At 38.6% G+C, this 12,596-nt stretch overlaps 1 protein-coding gene across 7 annotated transcripts in view; it reads left to right on the plus strand.

Annotated features, from left to right (window-relative positions):
- The window catches only part of MDFIC (MyoD family inhibitor domain containing), a 198,328-nt gene that overhangs the window by 33,519 nt on the left and 152,213 nt on the right, over nucleotides 1–12,596 (plus strand). For all 7 annotated transcript variants that reach the window (XM_060196468.1, XM_060196471.1, XM_016185201.2 and 4 more), the window contains exon 3: nucleotides 5–127. In XM_060196468.1, coding sequence (XP_060052451.1) covers nucleotides 5–127 — 123 coding nt within the window. The remainder of the gene's footprint in view (nucleotides 1–4; nucleotides 128–12,596) is intronic.

Here is a 12,596-nt window from a genome sequence, read left to right on the forward strand (position 1 = left end):
TTAGAAAAATGTGATGAAGAAAATACTGAGAGATCTATAACTCAAGCCACCCAAAGCTGTTTCACACATGAAGAAATGAAAGATCAGTCTATTTGGGGAAACTCTTCAGATGATGGACTCATAAGAAGTAAGTATTTTTGAATATATTGCAATAATTTGAGGATATGATTAGGAGAATCTGATATCAGAAAACTGCTCTGTAAATTTTTTGGTAGTTATCCATCAATCAGTAGTTTATCTGAAAGCTATCTCATAACTATTTTAAAATAATAGAACTAAAACTACAATATAAATAAACTGGTCAGTTTTCATCTTTTCACTAGAAAAGAACTAACCTGTAAATTATTGGCACAGAACCTCAGGGAGATTTAGACAAAACTTAATTCTATTTTTAGCAGTAGGTAAGTCAGTCAACCCTAAGTATTCCAAGTTAGATGGCAATTTAAAGTTAGATTCTGTTCTCCACCAATGATTTACTTTGTGATCCTTAATATCCCCTAGGGGAACCTTATGCTGTGTAATGTAGTTAATGTGTGAGCACAAAAAATTACTGCTGTGTCACATCTGAAGCAATATAAGTAAATCTTTTGAAATTCTATTTTTTTTTTGACTCCAGGGCTATTGCTAGGGCTGGGTGCCTGCTCTATGAATCCACTGCTCCTGGAGGCCATTTTTACCATTTTTGTTGCCCTTGTTGTTACTCTTTTTGTTGTGATTATTATTGCTGTCATTGCTGTTGTTGTCGGATAGGACAGAGAGAAATCAAGAGAGGAGAGGAGACAGAAAGGGGGAGAGAAAGACAGACACCTGCAGACCTGCTTCACCGCCTGTGAATCCACCTCCCTGCAGGTGGGGAGCTGGGGGCTCCAACTGGGATCCTTAATGTCTTCCCTTACTGTCCCTTATTCTTAAGTTCCAATCTTATGGTATTGGCCTTTCTCCCTCTAGCTTGTCTCACTCCACATGATGCCTTCAAGTTCTGACCATGATATTGCAAAGAAGATGACTCACCATTTTTTCCAGCTGCATAGTACTCCATTGTATATGTACATTGCAGATTCCTTGGCCATTCATCTGTCTTTGTGTATCTGGGTTACTTCCAACTTAGAGCTATTAAAAATAGTTCTGCAATAAATTTTGGTGCACATAGGTCTTTTTGTTTTCCCTGGATAAATTCCTAGGAGAGGGATTGCTGGGTCCTGAGGTGGGCCCAATTCTAGAGTTCTGGTGAATATTCAAACTGTTTTACATAGGGGTTAGACCAATGCACATGCCCATCAGCAATGTAGGGGGGTCCCTTTTTCCCCTTAGCTTATCGAATAGTTGGTGTTTCTGTCCGTTCTTCTTTTTTATTTATTTATTTTTATTGAATAGGACAGAGAGAAATGGAGAGGGTGAGGGAATAGAGGGAGAGAAAGATAGACAACTGCAGACCTGCCTCACCACTTTTGAAGCAATCCCACTATAGGTGGGAAGTCAGGAGCTCAAACCAGGATCCTTGCGCAGGTCCTTGTGCTTGTACTATGTGCGCTTAACCTGGTGCACCACCACCCAGCACCCCCCTCCCTTTCAAAAATTTAATTAATATTTTAATGTGGTGTTACTGGATGATGTTTCTGTCTTTTCTAATGTGTGATATGTTTCACAGGTATAAAGTGGTATCTTGTTGTTTGTATTTGTATTTCCATGATCATCAGTGACTGAGCAACTTTTTTTGTTGATTGGCCCTTTGGACTCCTCTTTGCAGAAGATTCTGCCCATATCTTCCCCCAATTTTTCAGTGGGTTTTTTTTTGTTGTTGTTGTTGAGTTTGGTGACTTCTTTGTGTCTTTTGGTTTTCAGTCATCTGTCCAGTGTATGACACATAAAAGTTTTCTCCTACTCCATGGGCAGGAATCTCTTTGTTATGGTAGTGATTCCTTTGCTGTGCAGAAGCTTTTCCATTTGATGAAGTTCCATTGGTCTATTTTTGCTTCTGTTTCTTTGCAATTGGATTTGAATCTGTGAAGATGTTGCAAAAACTTATGTAGAAGAGAGTTCTGCCTATGTTTTCCTCTAAATATCTGATAGTTTTTAGCCTGACTTCTAGATCTTTGATCCATTTTCAGTTAAGTTTTTGTATATGATGAAATTTGGTGGTTCACTTTCATTCTTCTGCATGTTTCAACCCAATTTTTCCAATACTGTTTGTTGAATAGCCTCTCCTTTTTCCATTTGATATTTTGGGTTCCCTTGTCAAAAATCAGTTGATTGTAGTTGTGTAGGCCCTATATCTAGGCTTTCAATTCTATTCCACTGTTGTGTGCAACTATTTTGGTTCCATTAACAAGTTGTTTTGATTATAATGGCTCTATGATATGTTTGAGGTCAGGAAATATGATGCCTCCATTCCTGTTCTTTCCTCAGGACTACTTTGGGTATGTCAGGTATTTATGTATCTAGATGAACTTTTGTAGTTTTTTTTTTTTCTACTCTCTTTTTTTTTTTTAAATTTTTTATTTAAGAAAGGATTAGTGAACAAAAGCATAAGGTAGGAGGGGTATAACTCCACACAATTCCCACCACCCAATCCCCATAACCCACCCCCTCCCATGATAGCCTTCCCATTCTCTAGCCCTCTGGGAGCATGGACCCAGGGTCGTTGAGGGTTGCAGAAGGTAGAAGGTCTGGCTTCTGTAATTGCTTCCCCGCTGAACATGGGCGTTGACTGGTCGGTCCATACTCCCAGTCTGCCTCTCTCTCTCCCTAGTAAGGTGAGTCTCTGGGGAAGCTGAGCTCCAGGACACATTGGTGGGGTCTTCAATCCAGGGAAGCCTAGCCAGCATCCTGATGGCATCTGGAACCTGGTGATTGAAAAGAGAGTTAACATATGAAGCCAAACAATTTGTTGAGCAATCATGGATCCCAAGCTTGGAATAGTGGAGAGGAAGTGTTAGGGAGGTACTCACTGCAAACTCTAGTGTACTTCTGCTTTCAGGTATATATTTTGCAGTAGTTTATGGATACGTGTGCACATAAGCTCTCTCTCACAGAAACTGGTGTATATCTAGGTTATGGGACTTTGTTAGAAAGTGAACTACCTGAGATGAAATTAGAGTGTACTATTAAAGGAAGGGTCTCACCCGAGTAATGAAGCTGAAGGGTTGTCATTCCACACGTGAAGTCTCTGGATACAGTCTGAGGTGAGATGTTGAGATGGCAATCGTTGCTTTGGTTAGGTTGTGATCGGCGGATGCAATATTATTTGGTTTGGATTGGGAGATGCATACGGGAAAGTGGGCCCTACCCAAGGGTGCCAGGACTGGGGGAAGTAGGGGCTCTATAGTGAAGATGTGAGGTTCCTGCTGTCTTAGGGTTCAAAAAGACAATCAATAGTTAATATTATTATCACATTATTTGTTAATTGGGTTAACTTTGAAAAGTCCCTTTGTTATGGTTTGCTGTACAGTACCCAGTATCTTGTATATAGCTGTGCTATTGGAAGCTTCTAATCTACTTGGTCTAGGCTTTTGAGAGAGTCCGCATATCAAATACGTAGCCTATATATTAAAAAGATTCAGTTTGTCTTTTGAGAAACTTTGAGACATACAATTGATTTCCCCCTCTCATATTAATTAACTACTGATTTATATGTCTACATTTTGCTAGGAGTGTGCATAAACACCATTCCCATCACCAAAGGACTGTGACCCATCCCTCCCGCCTACTCCCACCCCCCACTGGCCCAGGAAGCTACATGTCTACCCCTCACCACTGGGTTTTTACTTTGGTGCCCTACTTACAATTTGATCAGGTCCTGCTTTTAGTTTCCCTTTCAGATCTTCTAAGTCAGCTTCTGTTGATGAGTGGGATCATCCCATACTCATCTTTATCTTTCTGACTTAGTTCACTTAACTTAATTCCTTCTAGCTCTGTCCAAGATGGGTCAGAGAAGGTGGGTTCTTGATAGCTGCATAGTATTCCATTGTGTATATATACCACAGCTTTCTCAGCCACTCATCTGTTGTTGGGCACCTGGGTTGCTTCCAGGTTTTAGCTGTTATGAATTGTGCTGCTATGAACATAGGAGTACACACCTCTTTTTGGTTGGTTGTTATGGAGTCCTTGGGGTATAACCCCAGGAGAGGAATTATTGGGTCATATGGAAGGTCCATGTCTAGCCTTCTGAGAGTTTTCCAGACTGCTCTCCACAGAGGCTGTACCAATTTACATTCCCACCAGCAATGTAAAAGGGTTCCTCTGTCCCCACATCCTCTCCAGCATTTGTTGCTGCTGTCCTTTTGGATGTATGCCATTCTTACAAGAGTGAGGTGGTATCTTAGTGTTGTCTTAATTTGCATTTCTCTGATAATCAGTGACCTAGAGCAGTTTTTCATATGTTTGTTAGCCTTTTGGATCTCCTCTGTGGTGAATGTTTTGTTCATTTCCTCTGCCCATTTTTGGATGGGGTTATTTGCTTTTTTGCGGCTAAGTTTGCTGAGCTCTTTATATATTTTGGTGATTAGTTTCTTGTGTGATGTCTGGCATGTGAAGATCTTCTCCCATTCTGTGAGGGGTCTCTCTGTTTGTTTAATAGTTTCTTTGGATGTGCAGAAGCTTTTCAATTTGATTTAGTCCCATTGGTTTGTTTCTGCTTTGGTCTTCCTTGCAATTGGGTTTGATTCATCGAAGATGTCCTTGAGGTGTAGGTGGGTTTTTTCTACTCTCTTAAAGAAATTTAGTGGGACCTTGATAGGGATTGCATTAAATGTGTATATAGCTTTGGGTAAAATAATCATTTTAATAATGTTAATTCTACCAATCCATAAGCATGGGATATCTTTCCATTTCTTTGATACTGGCATATCTTATCTGTGATTTCTGGAGATTTTAGAGGTTAGTCAGAACAAGAGGAAGTCTAAAGACATTTTAATCTCCTCTTTTGGGGGCATGTGATTGTTTTTCTCGTGGTAATTAGTTGATATTTCTCTAATCTCCAGTCCTAAGGCCCTCACAAGGACACCGTAAGTAAAACACCTAGGACAAAAACCAAAATGCAGTCATTGTTTATTTTTAGAGTTCATAACATTATAGGGAATGGACTTAATATGAATGGTCTTTTTCTATTGATATTTGTTAAGTGGACAATTATAAGAACATTGTACATTTTATGAAATAGTTTCGTTATCTAGACAGTGACTCAGCCTGTGCCATGGAATATTGCAACATTTCGGAACAGCTGTCTAATTGCTGACTAATGTACACTGAAGAAGTGAAGAGATAGATAGTTTTGTGCTTTCTTCTGCAACGGTTGCTGGAAAAATAGACAGATGAATGGACATAAAAATATGGTGATCTTGCCCCTTTCTGAAACTAAAGCTAGCAAAATTTCAAAATATTTGTGGATGGCATCTGACTTTGGATGATGATGAATTTTTACTTTTAAAAATTATTATTATTATTATTATTATTATTATTATTATTATTAGGGTGGGGGAAGAGTATTCCTGTGTCTACAATCTTTGGAAGAGTTTTAAAAATAGAGGTAATTAACTCTTCCATGAATTTTTTTTTAACTTCTTTATTGGGGGATTAATGTTTTTCCAGTCTACAGTAAATACAATAGTTTGTACATGAATAACATTTCCCAGTTTTTCACATAACATTACAACCTCCAGTAAGTCCTCTGCCATCATGTTCCAGGACCTGAACCCCTTCCCTACCCTGGAGTCTTTTAATTTGGTGCACTTTTAAAATTTTTATATATTCATTCATTCATTCATTCATTCATTCATTCATTCATTCATTCATTCATTCATTCATTTTTATCAGATCACTGTTTAACTGTGGCTTAAGGTGGATCTGGTTATTGAACCTGGGACTATATAACCTCAGGCATGGAAGTTTTTTGCTTAGTCATTATGCTATCTACCCTGCCTGATAACATTTTAAAAACTCCCTTTATTTTATTTTATTTTTCTATTTTCCTGGTCATGCTTCACTAGAAAGGGTAACTTGATTGGAGCTAAGGAAAAGATAATTTGGTATCTGGATTTACCAAAATGGAATGCTTTGAATAATTTTTTAGACTAACTCAATTTTGGAAAGCATCTGAAAACTTGATGTTCTGATAGCTTCTAGTGTTCTAGTTCCTTGACAATAATCTTTGCAAAGCTTCTGGACTTTTCTTCCTTGGCTTTCCCCATAGCTATCTCCATATAATTTAGTGTGCCTTTTAACCCTGCAGTTAGGGAGATGGATGTTTTTCTTTTGCTTCAGCATTTAGCATTTGTGGGAAGGGACTATCAAACCATCGTAATAGATTCTGGAAAGAAGACAGAAGATAACAGGTTCATGGAAGAGGAACATCTGTGATGAGTCAGGACCAGGGTTTGCTTTAGTTTCTAGTCCTGTGTGATTCTCTGAGCATGATGAAAAAGGCTGTGAACTGTCTCTCATGGCATTCATAGCCATCTTTCCACTATAGTCTAAGTTTGACTGCATAGAAGGATCAATAAAATAGATAGATAGATAGGCAGAGAGATAGAAAGAAAGACAGAGAAACAGACAGACAGACAGATAGATGGATAAATGAAACCATCTGGGATGTGGGCATGTTTTCAAATGCACAGCCTACTCTTTCTTCCCAAATTTTCCTGGGACAAGGCAGCTGCATAAATGAGAAATGAAAGAAAGTATCTCTATTTAATGTGAATTCTTTTTCTCTGTTCTTTAGAGTGGTTAGTGAGGACTGGCAGCTAACTTTTTCTCTGCTATCCTGGATGCCTGCTGCCTTCTTTGTTGGGCATTCAAGGCATAATTTGTAGAGGACTGTTAGCTGTCAGTGTGATGAAGCTGTTTTTACTTTTCTGAGAATAGCTGAGCTCTGGAAAGTCAAGGGAGTGGCTGCTTTGGAAATTGTATTCTGATTAAAGGGTGTATTCTCAGGCCTCATAAACATAATCCAAGCTGAGAATAATTTCCAAATTATTCTGTAAACTTTAACCTTGGCCTCAGTGGGCCACCCACTTACGGTTCACTCTTGGTTCATGCTCCACAGAGAAGTTGACATTTTGTCTACCTACCTTTCTTTGTCTTTCTAGAGAATTTTGCAGGTGCCAGACCTGAGATACTGTGCTCTCAGGACTTAGATTTTAAATTGGTTGCCCTTGAATTACTAACTTATTAGAGAAAATTCTTTCTGGAAGTTATAAATAAAAGAGAAGAGCTCCATATGGAATCAAATGTTTCGAATAAATAGGCCACACAGAATCTGGTCAGGGAATGTGCATGGTGAGTCTCTTTCTTATGAAATTTAAATGAAAATATGATTCTAGTCATTCAGGTTTGTTTAAGAAATTCTAATTCATATCAGTAAAGACTTAAAGGAGAATTAACATAATGGTATCTTTTTGGAGAGACTGTATAATAAACAAGTTACATTGTTTTTACTTTATATGTTTGATCATTTCATTTTTGACATTTAAAAATCTTTCATTTTGAGAAAATGTTTTGGTGAATAATTTGGCTAATGGGAAAAGTCTTAAATTTTAAAGTTTCTAATATTGTCTTTTTATGAAATACTGATTAAGACTTTTGGCTTTTCTGCTCATATTAGCATATATACTACAGTATATAATTTGGAGCTTGCCTTGTTTTAATAATCACTGTTCCTTTGACTTAGAAAAATAAATGTTACTATGAAGTGACACCCTCAATTAATATTAATTTTTCTATTTAACCCATAATATGCATAAACTGATAACAGGCAATAGGCAACATTTCATGTTTTAATTAGACCAGAAAAGAAACAGAAGTAACATTTGATCTTAGCCTTGGGGGGATTTTGAAGCTAGGAGGGGTGTGAGTGTGCGTGTGTGTGTTCTTCCTGCTAGTATGTATAGGCATGTGTGATCTTTTCCTTTAATTTAGGTCAAGATCTTCTACTCTAATTATTTCCTGTAGAGACAGAGCTTACATTTTTCTTTGTTCCCCTTGCTAACATACTTCAGGTCTCTAGCTCCTATTTTTCTAGGTCTTCCTGAAATTCATATTACTTAACTTGATCCTTGGACATTGCTTTTTTACATAAATGTTTCACATTTCTAAATGTCGTTACTTAACCCCAGAAATTTTCCATCACTTCTCTTCTGAAATAAATTTTCCCGTTAAATTAAACTCTTTTGTTCAGCTAATTCTCTCCTTTGTGATTTTGCAGAATTCCCATGATCTGAAGCAAAGTTAGAATGCTCTACTTAAACGGCAATCCCCATTGTATTTAACCCATTTACTCATCTTGAAGAATTTTTAGCTCTCATCATAGTAGGCACTTAATTGTAGTAGAAAGGAAGCCTCTTTCTCTTAATTCACACTTGCCTACTCTTTATGGAGCTGATGCATCATACACTCACCACACTACTTTAACCCGTCCCTCTGCATCCTCTGAGTTTCTTCTCGGCATCAACAGGCTCTGTTATTAGCTGTTCTATTATTTCTTCTCCTAGTCTTTGCCAACTTACTGCTGATCACCTCTTAATGAATACCATTTCATCACTTTAGGGAATGCCTCCTCTATAAACTGCTGAAAGAAAATCAGGGATTCAGCTATACTATTTATACACTTGAAACATTTTTTTTTTACTTTGATGGTGAGGAAAGAACACGGAGAGATTTGGCTTTGACTTTTTTTAGTGGCTGTCCTGTTTGAATGCACATTCATCTAAGTATGACTTGTTTTTCTTTAGAATTCACATTAAATCAAAGAGACCAGAGACAAAACCCCACAGATAAATACCATCCAGTAAAACTGATAGCTGTAGCTTTTGTGTTATGTCTTTGGTAATCTTGGATTCATTCCCTGATATTTCATGTTTATTCATATTGAGAGCCCGTATTGTCAGTAAACCATTGTGACTTGTTTTGTTCAATGTGTTTCTCCCTATTTTTCTCTCAGAAAAATACTTTATTTAATTCTCTATTTTTCAATATTCTGACCAAACTATAGTTCATCCACTTTTATTACTGTTGTGTATAGGGATCACTAATGTCAATTACTTTCAAAATTCATCTCATGTTTTGTTTTCAGGGCTGAGGTTTATTTCACAGGCCATTAGCAGCCTTTAGACCATGTTCTAGAATGGAACTCAGTTCCTTGATAAAATTCTTCAGAGAATATTATATTGGTATCAAGTTCATCTGGAATTTTCCTGAAAATCTTATGGAAACAATACCCAACTTTCCTTTATTCATCTTTAAGTTCAGGTCTTGGAGGTCAGTGGAAACCAACTGCCATGCTCCAGACTCTGTATGCATCATTATTACTGGTAATGAGTAAGTTGCCTAACCTCTGAGTTCTACCTTCTCATTTTTAAAATGGAAGTACTACATCATAAAGCCAATTGTATGATTTTGAAAACTATGCAAGAAAATGTGTATTCTTAATTAACACAAAAATAAGTGGACAAATTACACAATGGGTTTATCAGTTTTCATTATTGTCATCCTTGTGTCCAGATATCAATATTAAGGATTTTTTTTGTGTATGATTCCTCCACTGGATTATAAATTCAAATATGTTAAATACATAAATCAGGAGTTTCTGAGATCCTTGTTATTTATATCTAAAACAATGGTCAGCACGTCATATTCTGTGTAGTTCATTCTTGATAAATGCTTCAAGATTTAAATGTATTGAATCAATGAAAAAGCAGAAAAAATACTTCCACTGTCTTGATCTATTATTTCAGAACTGAAGGTTCAGTGATGAAGATTTTTGAATCACTACATTTTTTTCTTCTTTCTTTTAATGCCCGTCTTACTCCTAAGCTAGGTATAGTTCAACTCATGTCAAATTTCAAATATTTATAGATTACTTTAATAATATTAGGGCAAAAGTCTTAGGTTTTACTGCTGTGCAATTCTAAGACTAATTTAAAGAATTCTTTGTGAATTTCCTATTGTCTGTGGCATTCAGAGTGATTGAGGTAATAGGAATGGCACAATCTAGTGCCTTTTTTGATCCCATCTTCTTCTTACACTTTTGAAACATATTTATTGTGTAGAGACAGCCAGAAATGAAGAGGGTAGGGGGAAGATAGAGAAGGAGAGAGAAAAAGAGACACCTGCATCATTGCTTCACTACTTGGGAAGCTTTCCCTCTGCAAGTGGGGGAACAGGGGCTGGAACCTGGTTCCTTGCACATTATAACATGTGTACACAACTAGGTGTGTCACCATATGACCCCTTGATCCCATATTCTTTATTTTTATGACCCAACCATAAAAAGAAATTTTGGGCAGGGGTAGATAGCATAATGGTTATGCAAATAGACTGTCAAGCCTGAGGCTCCAAAGTCCCAGGTTCAGTCCCCTGCAAAAATCAGAGCTGATCAGTACTTGGGTAAAAAAAAAAAAAGAGAGAGTGAGAGAGAAGAGAAGAGAAAAAATAAATTTTGACATTACTTCTATTTTCTATCTTCCTTTATCCTATTTTATTTTCCTTTTGGCTACACCTTATTGTCCCACTCTCCTTATTTCTTTCATATCCTCCCTACTTCCTTTTCTACCTCCCTTCCTTCTAGTGTCTTATGTTACCTTTCCTCTTCTTTCTATTTTTTTAATTCTTTTCTTTCTTTCTTTTATTTTTTTTTGTCTCCAGGATTATCTCTGGAACTCAGTGTTGGCATTAGAAATCCACTGCTCCTGGTGGTCATTTTTTTTCCATTTTATTAGAGACAGAAATTGAGAGAGGAAAGGGAGATAGAGAGAGAGAGTGAAACTTTTCTTTTTTATTTATTGGGGGGACTAATGGGTTATAGTCAACAGCAAAATACAGTAGTTTGTACATATGCAATGCTTCTCAGCACTCCACACAGTAACTCAACTCCCTCTAGGTCCTACCCTGCCTTCATGTTCTGGGACCTGAACCCCTCCCCCCAACCCCCAACCTCCAGCCACAGAGTCTTTTACTTTGGTGCAATACACCAAACTCAATCCAAGTTCTGCTTTGTGTTTTCTTATTTTTCAACCTCTTCTTTTATATTATTAATTATTTTATAATGGTCAACAAGATTATAGGATAAGAGGGGTCTTTTCTTTCCTATTGTTTTATCAGGGAAATCATGATTTACAAGACAGTTGTCTCATGAGTACAATTTCTTTCTTTCTTTCTTTCTTTCTTTCTTTCTTTCTTTCTTTCATTCTTTCTTTCATTTTTTTTTTCCCTCCAGGGTTATTGCTGGGGCTGGGTGCCTGCTCTACGAATTCACTGCTCCTGGAAGTAATTTTTTGTTTTCTCTTTTGTTGCCCTTGTTGTTTATCATTATTGTTGTTATTATTATTGTTGTTATTGCAGTTGTTGGATAGGACACACAGAGAGAAATGGAGAGAGGAGGGGAAGACAGTGAGGGGGAGAGAAAGATAGCACCTGCTGACTTGCTTCACCGCTTGTGAAGTGACCCCTCCCCTGCAGGTGGGGAGCTGGGGGGCTCGAACCAGGATCCTTGCACCTGTTGTGCTCTTTGCACCATGCGCACTTAACCCACTAAGCTACCACCCGTCCCCCACGAATACAGTTTCTTATCTCCCTGTTCTTCTTCTAGCGTTTGCCCTTCTTCCGTAGCCAGTCAACAGCGTCAGGTTGAGCCTGATGTAAAGTTTCGAGACCTCCTTTGAATCTGGAGAGGTGGCAGTCGTTGACTATGTGGGTCATAGTCTGTCGGTAGCCGCAGGGACAGTTCGGGTCATCTCTGGCTCCCCAGCGATGGAACATAGCGGCGCACCGGCCATGGCCTCTTCGATAGCGATTGAGGAGGGCCCAATCATAACGTGCTAGGTCAAAGCCGGTTGACACTTGCAGGGGTCTGTGATGAGGTGTTTGTTCTTTACCTCAGCTGACTGCCAACTCTGTTTCCAAGAGACTGGAACAGAGAAGTTCAGTGTAGGCGTAGGGGATCAGATTGGGTGATGAGACGTCAAGCGTTGGACAGGGTAGGCGAAGATATCCGCGTATATTGGCAGGTCCGGTCGAGCGTAGACGTGGGAAATGAACTTAGATGATGCCGCATCCCGACGAATATCTGGCGGGGCGATGTTGCTAAGAACTGGCAGCCATGGAACCGGGGTGGAATGGATGGTTCCAGAAATTATCCTCATGGAGGAATATAATTTGGAATCGACCAAGTGGACATGGGGACTACGGAACCATACTGGGGCACAGTATTCTGCAGTGGAATAGCATAATGCCAGAGATGATGATCGTAGTGTGGAAGCGCTCGCGCCCCATGAGGAGCTGGCCAGTCTTGCAATGATGTTATTCCTCGCGCCCACCTTTGCTGCAGTTTTTATGAGATGTTCGTGAAATGACAGAGTGCGATCGAGAGTAACGCCAAGATAGACTGGCTGGGCTTCATGCCGGATTCTCGTATGGCCAAGCTGCACATTAAGCTCACGCGAGGCCGAGGCATGGTGTAGATGGAAAACAGCTGATACCGTTTTTGCAGTGCTAGGGATTAGTCGCCATTTTTTACAGTAATCAGATATCAGAGACATGTCTTTCGTGAGTGTTTCCTCGAGGATGTCGAACTTGGATGCCTGAGTTGCACAGCAGATGTCATTGGC

This window comes from Erinaceus europaeus, chromosome 8, assembly GCF_950295315.1.
Source record: "Erinaceus europaeus chromosome 8, mEriEur2.1, whole genome shotgun sequence".
In the NCBI taxonomy this organism is placed as follows: domain Eukaryota; kingdom Metazoa; phylum Chordata; class Mammalia; order Eulipotyphla; family Erinaceidae; genus Erinaceus; species Erinaceus europaeus.